At 40.5% G+C, this 18,939-nt stretch overlaps 1 protein-coding gene across 1 annotated transcript in view; it reads left to right on the plus strand.

Moving 5' to 3' along the window:
* Nucleotides 1-18,939, plus strand: part of LOC115036176 (ryanodine receptor 3) — an 87,614-nt gene that overhangs the window by 3,167 nt on the left and 65,508 nt on the right. The window contains exons 2-3 of the mRNA XM_029494314.1: nucleotides 14,268-14,387; nucleotides 18,226-18,330. Of these exons, the coding sequence (XP_029350174.1) occupies nucleotides 14,268-14,387; nucleotides 18,226-18,330 (225 nt within the window). The remainder of the gene's footprint in view (nucleotides 1-14,267; nucleotides 14,388-18,225; nucleotides 18,331-18,939) is intronic.

Here is an 18,939-nt window from a genome sequence, read left to right on the forward strand (position 1 = left end):
CATATTCATTGCGATGTGGCTTTGCGTGTTATTGACATGTGCTAGTGTATGTGTGCCTGTATGCTGTGTTGCTGTTTGAAAATGTGATGTGAGAGATCTTGGATGGAGGGAGGAGGCCATGTTGGCCTAGAAGCAACCATAGGGGCCTTTTCAGTGAGCAGTCAGTCATTATTTTTACTGTAAAGTTATGTAGACACATATTTAGTTGCATTACTAAGGCTGCATTACTTAAGCAGAAAGCATGAAGGACTAGTTTCCAAGTTTTTGCCAGCCTTTCATCACACTCCTAAAAAGTTCTTCAATATGTCCTATATGTAGGTCGATGTCACAACCACCAAAACTATGCATTGCTTGGTTCATTTCTTGCTCCTCCTGTTGGTCTGTCACTTGGCCTGTGTATAATTATTAGAGATTAGCATGAAATTATTCCCACTGATGGGAATTCAGTCCGGCACATCATTGCATTCTACTTGACACTAAGGAAGGGAGCTTTAATGTTATTATGATGAGGTCTGCTGTCATTTCATGCTTGGATTAAAAAAGTAAGAGCTAATTTTCCTTAGCGACCGAAAAGCATTGTGAGCATAATGGTGCAGATTTGAGCAGATAGTGATTCCGAAATAGTTTAGAAGTGTTCTCTTCAAATTTGGAGTGTTTGTTGCTTTTGTTTTTACCAACTGTCATGGAATGTATTCTCAGACACAGGAACCAATGACGTGAGTGAATGGTTGACTTCATTCATTTTTTCATTGAAAAAAATTATTTATTTATTAAGTGATGCCATGCATGAGGCATGCTGTTGCTCAAATACACACTTTCTAGGTTCCTACTGCAGTATTTATTTCGTTCATATCGCCAATTTGCATCAACTGAAACTCAACCGCGAACATTGGCACTGTACTTTCCAAACCTCAACTTGCAGAAAAGTAAGTCGGTGTATGGTTTAAATCAGAAGTGTTGTTCAGCAGATGGCTGTTCTCTGTGCTTGCGTGATGGAAACGGACTGATAAGATAGGCCTGTGATGTAGAGGGAATGAAGCCAGCAGGCATGCCAAAGACAACCCAGCGTAAAGCTGCTGTAATGAGATATTGATTGTGCCACCAAATGAAGAAATTTCCTCAGTAATGTCAGTGGCATGCGGTAAGCAGGCCTGATTGATTTGGTTTTTCAGAGCATGAATATTTAACAAGCTAGTCTACGAAGCATCCTGCAAAAGAAGAAATGTTATTTTCTCGACATTTGAAGACCCCCAACTAATTCTCAACTATATCACCAAAGCCCTGACATCATGGTGTTTATTAATGTGGAACTTGTCTCATGTCTCATTATTAAAATGCTACTGTGTTCCCAGGTTACACTTTGATATTGGGTATAATGTTTAATGTCGAGGAAGTTGTTTTTTGTAATTACTATTGTGTTATTTTTTTCAATTAAGTAACCCTTTTTGTTCACTAAATATCAACAATGACAAATGTCATTGTCATGTCTAACACAACTCCAAATTCCAAAAACATCCAGTTTATAATATCATTTGTTGTGGTAAAACATTTTTGCCTTTTTTTTTTTTTTAACTTGAAAAGTTTAATCAAGATTTAAATGAATATCCATATTTTATACCCATCAAATTCTCTCTTAGTCGCTAATTAGAGATTAGTAAATAGATATGAAAAACCATAATCATAATCATAAGTAAAATCATTTAAGCACAATCCCAAACCTCATAAATATATGAATACTGAACACCTTATCAATGCTTGTTAAAAATGTAAAAGCTGCAAGTAGTTATTATATGCAACAATTAAAGTGCACAGTGATGACAATTAATGCAATAAATAAAGAACGAATCAATGCCTATTTTAATCTCTGATCATTGCCTAAATATTGTTGCAAGCCACCTCCATTACATGTGAACACAGCAACTGTTAGTTGAACCATGATTAGCATCGATCAGCGTATTTGCTTAACAAGGAAAGTGAATGAAAAGCTGCTGTGACCTTACCGAGAAACTCCAGTTATTTCAGAGATGCTAACATCAACCTCTATCCATGCATCCTTGCGCTACAGCTTTCTGTCCAACGTCACTTGTTAGCCTGTTGCAGCTCTGTGTTTCCTCCATAGCTAGCGGGGCCATATCCTACGGTGGCCGCGATGCACAAACCTTAAAAAAAAAAAAAAAAAAAAAAAAAAGCTGCGACGCAAATAAAAATAACACAACGGAAGTGTGCGGTCCGATTGTATAATTGGTCCGGGTTACCGGGCAGTGTAGAAAAAGACGAGGAGAAACCAAAAGAGGGAAAAACTATAAAGTAAGCGAAACGTTGTTTTCATGAAACTGATGTTTTATTTCAATAAGTGATTGTCCTTTGAATGTGTTAAATTTAGGTCATTGCAAAAGTTTGTATGATTAGCTTCTTATCCCACCTGACGCTAAATGACCGCACAATTAGTCACTTTTTGACGTATTGATTGTAACTTCTTATTAATAGTTTATTTATATATTTAGCAGTGGGCCTTTTTTCTATGCATCACAGCTTTTTTTTTTTATTTGCGTCGTGGTGTTTGGAGTGTAGTGAGCTCTGTCGGCCACCGTACATTTCTCATATCCAGCCTCCACGTCTGCTTCACTTTGCTGTTGCTTCTCGCCACTTCATGTTGGCTCACACATAGAAGTCTGTGTTTCTGAATCCTCTGCACTGCTACAAAAACTGTGGACAACCTTTACTCTGTGCTTGCAGAAATTTGTAGTTATCTGTGGCATCCACACATTTTTACTGGCTTGTTGTTTTCTCTCCTTTCCCTAAAAAAATGCTATTTGTTTTAAAGTCCTATCTCTCAGAGCGATGGAGGGCACGTAGATTAATAAAACATAGCCTTTACTTTGCTGGCATAGTAGTAGCTTTAAAATACTACATAGTTTGTAGAGTGAGGACACATCCTTTATTGTACAAAACCTCTGAATGAGTTTAACAGCTTGTTGAAGGAATAGTTCTGCAATCACCTACCTTTTTGATCAATACACCTCTCATACCTGCCGATTACATATTGTACCTAAAGAAGGAGATTATTGGCTTAGTTCAGCATAAAGACAAGTGGAAACAGTCAACCTATGCCAAAAGGGAAAAAAAAAGGACATGATATGTTAAGAAACACGCTTCAGAAGCATTAATGAGCAGGATTGTTGAGAGACACAGACTCCTCTTCCTCCCACTATTTCTGCGAAGCTGAGTGAATCAACCACTGTCACTAACTACATATTTCATGGACAGATATGACACCGCTATTGATCTTCTTGTCTAACTGACAGGAACAATTTAGGTAGATGTGGCAGATGTACAATAGGAACACACAGATGCTTGAGAAGATTTGCTTGCAGTGGTTCTATCTATGTTTTCTCAATCATTTCATGGTGTGGGATACGGTGCACTGCGCCTATTATCTCCTCCGCCAAGGTGTCTGCTGGCATTTTATTGAAAACAAATCAAAGACTCACCTCTTCTCAAATTATCTGCAATGACACTAAATTCACTAAACCAAGTTTGGCTCATTGTGTGTTGTATAACCAATGTTAGGATTGCATTACACCACAGAGCCAATATTGGTTAATGTGTTAGCATTGATAAGAATCATTAAAATTCTCTCTACTTCTGGCTACACTTGTTGGACAAGTGACATTCTCCTCCTACATAAAAGCCGCTCTGGAATGTGTGGTAATTATATCCAATGTTCTGTCTTCACAGTGTGCTTCTAATAAGCAATTTAGAGTAGTGTTTACTGCTAATCTAACATTACAGGGGAAAGTTGGGAGAAAGAGTGCTTTTCTCTGTGTTTGTTGAGTTCAAAAGCAAAACCTTGACACCACCTAAAAATGTAAAGTTGTATTGTTATGCTATGCCATCACTGCAGATTAGTGAGGAATCTTTCTGACTTGACTCACAGTGTGTAATTTAGTAATATGCAGGCTCTTCACACATGGTTGCATTTCCTGCTACAACAACGGTTGTGTCGCGAAAATCCAGTTCTGCTCCTTCTTTGGGCAGGTGCCAAAGTCTTTGTTTCTTCATCTGATATTGACAACGGTGGCGTTTCCCACCTCATAAAAGATTCATTCCTCTTTAACAACCTCTGCGTTGCACAATGCCAGCACAGACAGGGAGATCTCAGCCTCTTTATTGTGCCTTGTTGCTGCAGAGTGAACAATGTATGTGATAAAGAAATTCACTATCCTGCCCAGCAGCAAAGTTATGGGAATTGCTGAAAGCGCTTAGATTCTTGTGCATCGAAACATACATGCCAATATATATATACATACCCAACTTCCGCTCATTAGTGCTTATTTGTAATTTTCATTCCCTGCTAAAACGGCATTGTACTTAGGCTTTTTTTTTTGTAGCTTTGCATTTGCTTTTCTCTCGCTGCAGTACTTATTCAGAGAGGAAGTTTTCATAACTAGGTGTATGTCTAGCCCTGCAGGTGCAGGAACGCATAGATGATGGTGGAGCCTTTTTTATCCCTCCACTGGGCTGAGTAGCTCTGCAGCAGTATTCAGTTTTTCCTCAGCCCCAACTACAGTTCCCTTCCAACTCAGAGAAGTGTTACTCTGGAAGTATAGCTCAGGAGCTGACTCTCCAAAAGTACCTCGCCAAGCTCTTAATAGCCTCACCCTGAAATGTATGACAATCAGAGCACTACAGGTTGATATTTAATGCAGTAAAAATTGCCTTACAAGAGACACTCTTCCATCTCTGCACCCAGATGGGGTGAAATGTTTTTCAGCATCAAAGCTTCTCCAGTTTTTCCAGATGCTTTTTTCATGATGTATTGCTCACAGTAATATGTCCTGAAATTTGGCAATTGCAACTGACTCAAACTAACTCAGCACTCTGCATCTATATGTTTCCTCTCTCTTCTGTGAGTCTCAGCTGTGCTTTAACTTTGACACCGCAAGCCTTCACCTGGGCATCATCACCAATCACTGAGCAAATAGAGTTTGACATGGTGGTGTCTCAGCTGTAGTTCAATCTCAGCTCTCTTGTGCCAAGGGCCTGACACAGCTATACTCACAAGCACGTGGATCAGCGCGCTGAAGAATTTTAGTCAGGTCAGGCCTTTAAGGACAATAGATATTTTTATCTTGCAGAAGATGACACTGCGATCATTGTTAGTACATGACGCTGTCCAGGTTTTCGCTGAAAAAAGCGAAAGAACAGTATGCCCTATCAATCTACAAAATCTTAATGTAGTTTAAAAAAAAAAAACAAAACAGCATCTTTATTGGCAGAAGCGAAATGTTCACTTTGTGTTGGACTTGGTATACATGATGTTTGAACCATTTTTTGTCATCACGTTTTATCATGATGACTTCATTTCACAGGAGAACAAATTAGATGTAAATTTTATTTGCTTCCACCTGCTTTGAAGAAAGGCCATTTTAGCTTTGGGCAGCCCAAAGTCTTGCAGCAGGGAGAGCTACCGTGGCTCTTTGAATTCCTTTCATAGCCAAGAAATTGTTTCACCGCAACCACACGCTTTTGTCATTGTAATTTTTAATTTGTACAAATTTAACAAGACTAGTTCTGTACTAAGGGTGTGCCAAAAAATGGATTCATATCAGAATTGCAATTCTCATTGACTATGATTCAGAATCGATTTAAAATGTGCCCAAATCAATAAAATATATAAATAAAATAAAACCAATCTGCAGGCTGTCTGCCCCCATTTTGTATGCGGGACGTCCTGACGTCACCACAGAGCCGGTTCTGGAACATACACTTGCACGGTAAGCACCAAAACAAAGCAGAAACTACAATAATGAGGAAAAAGAGATTCAAACAGCCCTGTCATCGTTGAAGGCAAAGATTTGGACTCATTTTGGTTTTTACCTAGAGCCCTATAAAATCCCTTTTTATTTTTTTCCCATATTTGTTTTTTTAATTTTTTTACTTTTGATAGTTCCATTTTTAGTTTTTTATGCAGATTTAACCCTGAGACAGTGTTTTAAGTAATGCATACACACATTAAAGCAAAAATATAGCAATAAAACAATTAAACATACATCCCACAACTTTGGTGGAAATATCAAATCCACTGTAAACTTTTTAATTTCTTCTATCCCTATGCTCTTTGGTTTTCCACCATTTACTGACATCTCAATTGAAGTACATGATAGTCAACCTCTTTGTGATGAACTCCGTGAGTGATTCTCGTTTGAGCACTCAGACGGCCGCTTCACTGCTGGAAGTGGGGTCCGATGTCTCGTCTAGGCTGGTCTGAGCTGGTCTAGACTCTGGGGGGTCCGGTCTCTGGAGAGGGGGTCCAGTGTCTCGTCTAGTCTGGACTGATCTGGTCTAGTCTCTATTTTCTGCAGGGGTCCGGTCTCTGGTCTGGTCTGGTCTGGTCTAGTGTCTAGTCTCTGGAGGGGTCCAGTCTCTGGTCTAGTCTCTGGGGAACTCCCGTCTCTGGTCTAATCTGGTCTGGTGTCTCATCTAGTCTGGTCTGATCTGGTCTGGTCGCCACTTGGTGTAGTCCATCACTTGTTGCCAATTAACCAATTAGCCTATAATCAGGTGCTCCTACCTGTAATCAAACTACGCCCTTCTGATTTCGGGGCAACATCACTAACCATATGCCACCGTGCTGCTCAGGTCACCACAAACATTTAAATCAAGTCACCACTTAACCTAAACATGTTTAGGTGCCCCCACTGGGAATTGAACTGCGCCTACCATGCTCAAGTCACCACATTTATTTATTTATTTAGATGTCGGCCAGTTCTGTTATTCCGTGTGTACAGGTTCTGCTATTGCTTTGGACCTCCAAAAAGACACCTTAAAATCAAACACAGGAAGCAGAGATAGCCTATTTCTGTTTCTCTAGGTTCTGCCACATAAAGTCAGTAAATGAAGCTACATTGCAGAGAGAAAAAAGGAGTGGAAGGAAATGTTTGGGGTTTGGGGTTTTTTTTTTTTTTTTTTAATTCTTGGTGGTGCTAGCCCCAGCTATAGTCCTGCAACACATTCTCATTTTCATTGTGTGGTTAGGTGAAAAACTCTATTCCCACACCAATCACCTCCCTTAATAATTGTGTTGCCTCACCTCAAAGCAGTTAGAAACATTAGAGAGATGCTCCATTCCTGTGCTATCCCTGTTTTTGTGCAATAGTCTGGACAGTGTAAGCCTAAAGCAAGGGATGATGAAAATGCTTACTTATCCTTTCCCACTAAAGCCATTGCTGGGGAAGCAAAGCTGTGCTGCAAGCTGCAGTGGAACACTTTATAGCTTCCCCCCTCTGCTTCTGGAGCACAGGGGCCAGTAGCCAGGCTTCATACCTCCCAGCCTTGGGAACAATTTTATCTGTCTGCAGAGCAATTAGTAACGCTTTTCTTTCCTTTCACCGCCATTCTGGATGTTGACTTTCTTGTAATACCTACTTACTAACACGCTCCTGAATTACAAAGCTAACAGCAACTAAAAACATTGATTGTTGCTTAAGAAGGAGGTATTTTTCACTCCAAGCTCTTTGGTTTACAATGATCACCATACCTGTCCAATTTCCAAGATGGATTGCTTTGGTCCATATGGCTGCTGCTGTTCACAGCTGTATAGCGTAGAGTTGATGGTGATTGGATAATCAGATTTCATACAGTGATTAGGAAAGCTAGGGCTAAAGCACCGTATGTGCCAGATGACTGTTACACAAAGATGCAAATAACCCGGGAGGATCAAATAGGGATGGGACTGCTCAATAATTGTAATTGATGTGGGTCCATAACTGTTATCCATTAAGACACTGCAAACACTATGTACAAATACATGTATCTTATCTGCCTATTTTAACTCTGCATCATGCACAGTGTGCAAATGTTTTATGTCTTAAATAATTCTCCAGATGTAGTGTGTACGTGCCAAAGGACTCCACAATGCAGCTGCATGTATTTTTTTTTCCAGGGACAGGCCACAGACATTGTTCAATAACAAGCTGTAAAGCTGTCATCCTCAGCTGCCTTAGCAAAGCCTTTAAAGGAGGCTGAAATTTTAGCGAGTGTCGCGATTTATTTATAGTGTAACTTTGGCCTGCGGATTTTAATGATGCGTCTGTGTATCTATGAGAGAGAGTTCACTGTGCTCTCTGTAGCCCTGTTTGTCTTCTTTTCTTTCTGTTTGTCTCATTGCCGTTTGCTCTGAGCTCAGGGGGCAGCGTGTTCAACCTCAAGATGAGCATTAGCACTCTCATTTATACAGGAACACTGAGTCATGAGAATAAAAGCGCTCTGGTTTCAACTTTTTTTTCTTTTTTCCATCTCTGCTGGTGTCATAGAGTGTGAAAGAGCATAAAGTCTGTGAATCACAGCAAGAGTAAGCCAGCAAAAACATTATTATCATGTTAACTGTCTAACGTGATGATTTAGGTTATATTTAGATCCAAAAGCTCAGTTTGGATGTTTCTGAGGTGTTTATTAGGAAAAATTGCTGAATGAGGCTAAAGGTGGGTAAAGGTCATAGGTGGACTCAGCCTAGCCCTTGGGGTGGGGAGGGGACTAAAGATATGCATGAAGCCTAGCAGATGACAGAGCAGGAAGGGTTGGAGTTCTGATTTAGGATTCCTGAGGCACAGGAGAGGAAAAAACTACACAACATAAAACAGTCTCAAGTAAATACTTGGTAGTCTGAAGAATTACTACCACTGAAGCAGGCTAAACAATTTGGAGCAATGGGTGAGCCAGAGCACTCTTGAGATTAGTCGATTGCTGTCAGGTGCACAGAACTGCTAGGAACCGGGAGAGGTAGCTACACCCACAACACACAGGAGGGCAGGAGGCGACACAAGGGAGAACAGGAAAGACGCAAGGAAACACAAGGGATGGGAGAAATAAAAACATTTGAGTTATGACGGACTTGTGCAAATAAGATTGCCTCAATTTAATTCTCATTACACTATTGTACAAGGGACCCTCTACTCATAAACCCACTGTTGAGTTAGTATGCAAAGTTATGTAGCTCCATTCAAACCGGTGCTTTCCTAAATTAGGTTCAACCATTGAAACATCAACAATATCTTAGGTACTTAAGCTACAAGCTGTAGCGTAGCTGCTAAATTTAGATATGCAACCTTTATTAATAAAGGAATACATATGTTCTGTACATATCATACTTAATGTGTGTTATCTACCAAACATGACAAGGAGGTAATAGATGATTACACTAACAACTCCCTAATGCTTTAATAATGCGTCATTATAGACTGCAGTCTCCTCTCCTCTTCTCTCCTTGTGTTACTGCCATGAATAGCCTACTAATAGCCCTGGGAAACACCTGGCCTTTTTCTCCACTTTCACTGTGTGAGCGAATGTGAGAGCAAAAAGACATGGCGAGAAGGTGCTTGTAGGGGGTGAAACTACTGCCCGGCTGTATTTTGCTCTGTGTTTTGCACCCTACCAGCTGTATCAATCTGTCCAGAACATATTCTTGGTGTGTGAGCCAACCCCATGTAGTGTAGACTGGCAGCAGGCCCCTGGTGATGATGGAGAGAGTAGACTGTACAGGGGACAAAGGCAAGTGGAGGCAAGTTGATCCCGTTCACGGGAGCATTGTTACCCTATCGCCTTCTTTTCGTCCTTTCCTTTCTTTCCCACCTCTCTCCTGTGGTCTACCTTTCAGCCTCCTTCCAGAGGGTCCCGCTGTGCCTCCATCCAATAAATTAGCTATTCATTCCCCAGATTCTTTGGCACCTGATCAAGCTGAAGATGATAGAACAAATCTGACCCCAAGGAGTGAGGCAGGGAGCAGAGAGACGCTGCAGCTGCAGGCAGAGAGTCTGGATTTTTATCACCACATTTCTTTACATTGATGGGATGTATTTACCAACAGCAATTTCCTCCTAATAGGAGATGTCTTAACAGGAGGTCTTCTCTTTATAAACTCTTAAACCAATGCATTTTTATGCATGTTTAAATTTTGTTTTAGAAATTGGGGGCAATTTTTTCAGCTGTGCTTAATATTCAAGCTTCATTTACCGCATTTTAAGAAGGTGACAGATTCTGCTGTTCACACTGATCCATGGCTTGTGGCTCTGTCAGGTTTTTGGCTTAGAAGCCAAAAAATGGTTCATGGATTTAAAGTGCAGATGCCTTAATGATGACAGCATGATGACAGTGCTTGTCATGCTGGTCCTGTCCTTTGGGAGTGCTTTGAGAACGCCGTACTCCCAAAGTGTTTATCGTGCACTGTTATTTACCCTGCAGCACTTGTGTTCTAAACTGCAGTATTTCGTCTGAAAGAAGATGAGCAATGCTAATATCATGAGTATAGCGTGCTGGCTGTAACATAGTGCAAGTACTGGTAATCAAAGCCTCATGGGAGACATTGAAGCAACACACGAAATACTGGAGCAATTTAATTGCTATCACATCCAGACGCATGTAGCTTCAAGAGTGGAAACATTCAGCTTCACCATGGAGAGGCGCTTTGCTCTATTTCTCTTCTGCTGCAGCTTGTTTCTGACTCCAAGATATTTTGTGACTCCAGCTGCTGATGTAGTTATTATATAGTCTTCGAGATGTACTTGAGAATATATTGCCAAAAGCTTTGCAGCCCTGTGCAGAGCATGATAAGGTGGTAAGAGTCTGTCTGCATGAGCTGATGGGATGCACAGCACCACTCTACCTGCTGAAATGCTTCAGACATCTCTTCAAACCAAAGGTTTAGATACTGCGGACTACTCCTGAGAGCACTTTGCTGCTGCTTATTCCACCGCTTAAGAGGAGCAGAATAAGTTTCAGTCCACAAATCCGGGGCTTCTCATCTTTGTAGTCTGAAGGGCTGGATACAACTATACAGCAGCGTACAAAAAAACAAAAAACTTGAATGCTAAGATTATTTATTGTTTCATGAGCCATAATATCCCATTACATGCTTCAAAAGTCTGTAATCACTTTTCTAGCATCAGTAATGATAATTTATTTCGAAGCAATAGTGTGTTTGTAAGAATAAGTGCAGCAGCTCTACAAGTTTTGGACTCTAGGGCAGCACTGTCAGTGTTAGATTCACAGTATGTTGGTGTTGAACAGGCCACCATTGTCTCTTTTCAATATCAATTCATGTACACTTACAATTGCGTATCATTTAAACAGTAATTGGCTCTGTTAAGGAGCTCTGTTAAGGAGACCTTTGGTATGCCTGCTAGCCTCTATGCAAAAATATTCTCATTGTCATCACCCTCTCCGGGGTTGTGGCTGTGGGAGCATGATTGGTTCAAACAAAGAAAAGATGGCTTAGTTGCCTTCAAAGCCCCACTCATTTATATGCTGTAGCGTTACTCACACTAGTCTCGAGGGAGCAAGGTAGAGCTTTCCGCAATTGTTGTTGGATACGCACACACCTATACACAGTGGAGATGACAAATACATGGGTTTACACTGAACAAAACGGAGACGGTAGGAGATTGTGAGAAAGGGAATATTATGATATAGTCAAAGTCAAGGTGCCCTTGGAGACTTCACACATCCTTCAACACAATTGAATGAATTACTGCTTTCTTTACTGAGAGCTGCACTCCTGACGTCACATTTTGGCCATTTCCCACCATCTCTTGTACTTCAGCACAATCTCACTCAGGATTTAGGAAAAGGATTTTCTTTTTACCCTTGGCCACGGAGTCACTAGAGATGGCAACTCGAGTCCTGTGGGAAATAGTATTTGTGATTGCTAGAAACAGAGAGACGGATGACAAATGAAAATAGGCCCACATCATTTTTCAAATCTTTGCATATCTGTCTGGATGATAAAAGGGGGCTATGTGACATGCACACTTTCTGAAACAATCACCACCTGTTGAATTGTTGCTATAGAGATAAAAAAAACCAGAGGTAAACTAAATGCAATAGATCCAGTAGAAGGAGAGACAATGTCAGATATTGTATCAACAGTGTGAGAATGAGATGGAAGAAAAAAGGGCAGTTGTAGGATAGACAGAGGCAGACATGAGGCAGTTGTCTGCCTCTGATTAAACAGATACTTGTGTGTGTGTGTGTGTGTGTGTGTGTGTGTGTGTGTGTGTGTATGTATGTATGTGTGTGTGGGTGCGCATGTGTGTATGTGTGACGGTGCTTGTGTCTTTACCCTGAGGCAAGGGTGAATGTGATGCTTAGATCGATACTGTCCTTATAGGGCCCAAATCAAGTGTATGCCTGCTCCCTCAGCACAGGGACTGAATGCATGTTCCAATTCAGTTCAGTGTTCATTCACTATAGAGGGTTATTCATTTCAATCTGCATTGGACTGAAAAACGTCTTTGTATTGATCTAAAACTGTAAGCATATAGCAGTCACATAACGTGATTGAATTGGTTACAGCTGTCAGCATTTTAAGCGCACATACCTTCCTGCTCCATACATAGATTACATGCATACACTGTACTGTTTACTGCAATGCTAGATTTTATTGCCAAAAAAGCATTGCATTACAGCCTGTATTTCCAAAATTTATGAAACGATGATATTATTAAATACTGAAAGTACTTAAAGAAAAGGTCTATGTCCACTTACTCTAAAATTTCCAGACCTTTCAGCCACAATTTTCTGGCCCTCATCAGTAAAATTTGATTAACTTACTACTGAGTTGATCACAGTCCAGTCTTTGGCCACATAATGAGAAATTAACCACTTGAAAACTCCTCAATGTTCCCTGTATGTTTAACTACCATTTCCTCATGAAATATTTTTCTCTGTAAATGCACAAATATACCTGTAATACTCTGAAGAACAACTCTGCACATAGTATTTTTTTTATTTCTTTTTGATGAAAGGTGAAAATCCAATGCACACTATATACTCTGAAATACAATAAGTCCCTGCATATACAATCTGGGAACATGTGAGCATCCAAGCAAACCAGCATTGCTATTCCAGCAAAGGCCTGTCATGCAGACGTTCATCTAATAATAGCATCTACGTGCATTACTCAAAAATGTGATGTACGTAGATGTTACAGTACGTGTCTCTTTGCATCATGATGCACTGTAATGGAGTGCTTTAGCATCACTACAGCTACTGCTGCACTCTGCTCTAAGCACAATCCCTCTCACATTAAATAATGCAGCTGACCATTGTGTACAAGCACCGCCCTCACGTCCCATAGCAGCCCGTATCAGCAGATTTCCGCTTGCTCTGCTATCGCTATGAGTAACTGTCCAATTCAGCGTCTACAGGGCCAACACTATAAACACCATCAAGCCATTTTCACAAGAGCAGCATCGGATGTTTGTTCTCAGCTGCTGTGCTCCACGAAGAATGCACCTGCCTTTGCTGACATATGTGATTTCTACAGTTTCACAAGAGACAGAAACCACACTTAATGCTCTGGGCTCATTGACATTAAACATTTAAACTATTAATTTATTAATGCAGCCTATTTGTGTGTGTTTTTCTTTTTTACATAAACAGTTTTGAAAAGCGGTGGAAAACGCTGACACAAATTGCTGATAAAAGCCTTTTTTTATTTACAAAAAGACATAAATCTTCAGTAATATGCCAATATTGCAGCTTATGCAGATTTTTTTATTTTTATTTTCTGAGAAAATCTTGTCTCGTAGCCACTTAGTGTGAATGGATGCAAGGCATCCACCAAGAAATAGTTTACATAACTATATCCAGAATTGAAATGAATGGACATGCTGAAATATATGTAAATACAATCAAGCACATATTTACTAACGCAGCATCAAAGCCATGTAATGTCTGTCTTTTACATACATTAACGTATTCATTTACTTAGAGCCTTATTTTCTCTTAAAACGTGAAGCACTCTCATTAATTGCTGTAACCTATTTTCAAGCATATAAGGAAAGTAAACAGCCTGGAGGATCAGCCATGGATAGTCTCCATTTGATATCACATTTAGAGGGAGAAAACCTTCCAATTAGCAGGGTAGGGGCAGAGAAAAGAGGGTAAGTTGTGTATGAATTAACTATTCATGGTATGCCTGACTCTTCATTTTTGAGTACAGCATGCAATGCCACTTGAATATTAGATACAATATTTTATCCATTTCATTTGAAAATTCTAATGGGACTTGTCATAACTAAATAATTGAAAAATCACATTTTATTCTAAAGGAAGAAGCAGAAGTATATGATGATATTTTGATATAGCATTCAGATGGGCCTGAGTGTGTGAGCAAACTGGGGCTCTCTCAGGACGTGATGCACATATTCATGGCGTCTACAGTCATGTATTCACAGACACAAAGACTGAAGCCTGTTTTGTCTTGGCAGGATGATGAAGTGGTGCTCCAGTGTGTGGCCTGCATCCAGAAGGAGAATCGTAAGTTCTGCCTGGCTGCTGAGGGGCTGGGGAACCGGCTGTGTTACCTGGAGCCCACGTCTGAAGCAAAGGTAGGCACAATGACCCCACAATCACACAGTATGTGAAAAAGTGAAAAAAAAACAAAACAAAACAAGCAAACATTGAGCGCAACACAGAGATGCATATTGTCAGTGTGGGGTGTATCTGCTCGGCTCCTTGATGGAAAAAATCATCTGCTTCCTTTGAGGGAGTTTTTTTCCTGCAATGATATAATATGTGAGAACATGAAGACACTAATATACCCAACAAATGTCACATGGAGCAGTTTGCAGAAAAGTGAGGTGCATGAAAGGATGCATTCAGGCAGAGGAGAGCTCCCTGGAAACCAAACCACTTAGTTCCTCTTTGTTAAGGTCTAGCAAACAATCAGTGAAATCAAGCAGAGATGTGCAAAAAGGCAGCTCAGCACATCATAAAAACGACAACAGCTCACATCCACCTCAGCCTCCTTGATAAGCTTTCCCTCCAAGGTTTCAGAGACAACTCAGCGGGCTCACCGTCAGATGATAATTCGCTGAAATTACGCCCCTGCACGCACTTGATGGATTGTTTCATAAACAGTGCTGTCGCTGGCTGTAATTGCCTACAGCTTTATTGCATCTGAGCAACATGGTCGTGCCTGTGGACACATTTGCTGGGTTTTGCAAATAAGTGCAAAGTTCTAATGATTTTAATTTGATTGTTTTTCCATTGTAATCAGTCGGCTGCCACTTTAATGCATCTTTGGTTAACAAACCCAGAAACCTTTTTTCCGCAAGTGATGCAGCTATTAGGCTGAATTATCTCAATGATGATTGGCTGTTGAGAGAATGATGAGAATCCTAAACTACTCTCGCTGTATCCTGTTGCTCAGCTGCTCGTCTGGAATTTTGCTGCAGCAAACTCCTTTTATAAAGCAGGTTGAATTAGCTTTTTCTCCACTGATTTGTCTTAAAATCATAATCCATTAGTATTAAGTGAGATTAAATCTTTTTTAAAGCTAGGACACCCCATGTGTGCATTGTAAATAGAGAAAAAGCTGCTTGTCAAAGGAGGCGCTTTAAAGAGTAAGAATCAATGCCTTCTTTGAGATCCATGTGCTCGTAGCTTTTCCCCTTTCAGCAGCCTCTGCTGCCCTGAGATGGCTCTTACAAAGAGTACTGTTTGTGTCTGTGGGGAGAGGGGGCGGGGGCAGGGGAGTTTGTGTGTGGAGGGAGGGGAGTATTTCACCCCATATTGGATGGTAATTATACCTGACAGGTGTGATGGATGTTCTCTCTATCTGGCACTTTGTCTTCATTGCCTGGTATTTTTATGAAAAGACGTCACCCCACCTTTGGGATCAACGACAGAGAGCCTGAGAAAACCCAAGATGGCAATTTAGAAGAACTAAATGGGATGCCTCCTTACCTTGGTGTACTAGTCTAGTAATGGGCCAGAGAGCCAGCACGACAGGATGAGGTTGATTTAAAAGTGTGCACAGTTTAAATGGCAACATCAATCACCCTTGGTGAAGCTAGTTGATAGTGATATACGACTAGCAACTTTCGTCTGTCAGAAAGTTATTATTATGACCACTGGAGGGCGGATCCTTTGTTGTGTGCACAGTATGTGAATGAAACAAGAAATAGCCAATCGATATTTTCAGATTATTTGGTTGAGTTAATTTCTTTATCTCTTCAGTGAATAGTTTTAGCTGCTCTTCCAATTAAGCTGAAAAAGGAAGAACAAGGTCAACAGGTCAGTAAGCTGTCACCCTTTTAGACCCTGTCTCTGGAGAATGGACATAAAGATGGGATCAATTTTTACCCATCATCGAACTCTCTCCCTCAGCGCTCTCTCCCTCAACAAACAATTGGTCATAAACCAATCATCGGGGCAGGGACAAGCTGTTGTAAAACTGTCTCACAGCACTGCCTTGTGAGAGGACATCCTGAAGGGCTTGAACAACCATCATCCCGTCCAGCTCTTCCCTGCTCCGTCAAGGCAGCACCCTTCCCCACCAAACGTTATAGTCCTGCAGCTGAAGAGAGCAAAGGTCAGCCGTTAGTCACATAGAGAGGTTAGGGCCTACGGGGGTGGGCTGCTTCCCACCACACCTTTTACCAAGGTTCCTCTATGAAGACACTGCCAGAGAGTTAAGAGGCATCCCAGACCCAAGTGTACTGCAACATGGTCAAACATCCTGAGAAAGAAGGATGCAAGTGTGAATAGTTTCACATTTTTGCCTGGATTCAATTGAGAGGATCAATACAAGCCTTATACAGTTTGGATGCACTTTCTCATTCAAATTAATGGGAATGTGTGCCCAAACGTTTGACTGCTACTGTATATGTCCACTAATAAACCTGAAACAGGTGACATTGCTAAAGAATCAATAAAAACAGCCAGACAACCAAAACTATGAGTTGGAAGTTGTTGTAAAAGCTCCATGAACCTGAGAAAAAAAAATAAACGATTGATGCCTTATTACACTTACATAAGCAATGTGAATATGAAATGAAAATTCTTTCTCAAAACTTCAAACTATTTAACCAACTGCATTTGTAGGCATTTTGGATAGTTTGGACTGTAAGAACATGACTTTAGGAGATATTTATTGTTCAAATAAATTCATACAATCAAGTCAACCAGCTGATTCAAGTGGATGGATAGATTAAGTGAAACGCAGTGACTGACTTACTGATATGACTGCATGGAAACACAGGATAGTTAGATTCAACACTCTGGCATGTGTCGCTAATCCTTAAACTTATAGTAACCATGCTTTAAATGTAAATCTGTTGTTCTTTCATACTGAAACTGTGTTGTGTAAAGTTTGCAAATGAGGTTAGTGTGAATGATCCAGTTAAGGAAAAGTTGAGTGTAAGGAGGCCAGGCCAGGTTTTTAAGTGGGTATCATTTATCTTGTAGCCATGCACCACAAAATCTCCACCCCTGCTTTCCTCATTCTGTCAGTGAACTTCCCCTGTTCTCTCATGTCCTATCTGTCACTGCCCCGGTTTGGGATGCAATTTGGCATTTTGTTTGTGTTCCTGAGACTGCTTCGCTCAGGATGTGGCTCATCTGAGCGCAGACCAACCTGAGAGCACTTAATCTGTTTATTAAATATGTTTTAGCAAATATTGGCCACTCGATTGAGATAAACTTGGTTCAGGTTCTAGTTAAAAGTGCAGCAGTCAGCACAGATTTTACGAGTTGCATCTAATCAGAACGTCTCTGTAGATTCACACAGAAGTTTTAATTTTTCTGGCCCATTTGAATGAATAGGAAAGTGTGTCCAAACTGTGACTGGTACTGTAGATGTAGCAAAAAGTTCTATGGGACAGAAAAGTTACTTTGGTAATTTTTGTAGTAATGGCACTTTTGTTAGGGAGACATAGAGACATAGCGGGCAAGTGGAAGTTGTTTTGATTCAGATGTCAGTGGACTGACTTAAGTAGAAGTCTGTGTCTGTGTGAGAGTCTGTATTCCCAATTCAGTCATTGTTGTACTTTAATGGAATAGTTAGACATTTCTAAGTTATTATTTAATTTGCATTTTGCGTGTTGGTGGCCAGCAATAGGATAAAGTCCAGATTTGCTCGATTTAACTGACTTTCGATTAAATATTTATATAATATATAAATAGTAGAATCATTTGTGAACTTTTTCTGGAACTTCAGAGAGAGAAAGTACTTGTGTCTGCCTTTTTTCTTCTGTTGCCTCAATTTATGATTTAGCCTGAGAAGACATGTTTTTAAAAGCTCTAAAAATCTGCCTTATGAAACTTGGCTCTTTTAATATAGAAATAATGAGGAACACTGAAAAATAAGTGAATAAGACAACTGTTCCCATGAACTTGAAGTTGTGTTGATTTTTAACCTTCTTTTGTGTTCTGTTTTTGCAGTATGTTCCTCCAGACCTGTGCATCTGCACCTTTGTGCTGGAACAGTCTCTGTCGGTGCGGGCCCTGCAGGAGATGTTGGCTAAGAGCGGACAGAACAGTGAAGGGGTGAGGGGCGCACACACAAATGCTAGCAGACACACACACACACACACACACACACAAGCGAGAGTAACATGATCCAAACTTCAGTTCTTCATAAGCCATCCCTGAATGATTTGCTTTTTGTGTGTATATTTCAGTCACTATAAAGAGATTGGCAAAATAAGCATTACAGTGGCCTAGGGACCCCCCACTGCAGCGAGGTCTGGGCCCCATGAATACCAATGAGGATGACGGGGATACTCTGGCATTAATGCTACCTTCCCTCCAGAGCAGTGTACATTTTTGCCCATTTAATTAACATCATGCCTGCAAGGAAATTAGCGATCTCGCTACATATTTATCTTTGTAATCGTTGAATTTTTATTACAGTAAAGCCAAAGAAATGTGTGGTGGAGGGAAATCAGTACTATGTGTCTAAATTTTTAATCCACACTCATTCGTCACTGTATTCTCTTCTCCTACATTTTGTCTTAATTGTCTTCTTGCAAGTGTGTTTCCTTCTCTCTTTCATTGCTGTGACAGACGTGTAATTCTCTCATCTTTATCTTCTATTTTCTGTGTATAATCTCCATCTTCCGCATGGTAGACACGTGGCCCGGATCGATGGGTATG

Source organism: Echeneis naucrates, chromosome 22, assembly GCF_900963305.1.
Source record: "Echeneis naucrates chromosome 22, fEcheNa1.1, whole genome shotgun sequence".
Classification (NCBI taxonomy): Eukaryota; Metazoa; Chordata; class Actinopteri; order Carangiformes; family Echeneidae; genus Echeneis; species Echeneis naucrates.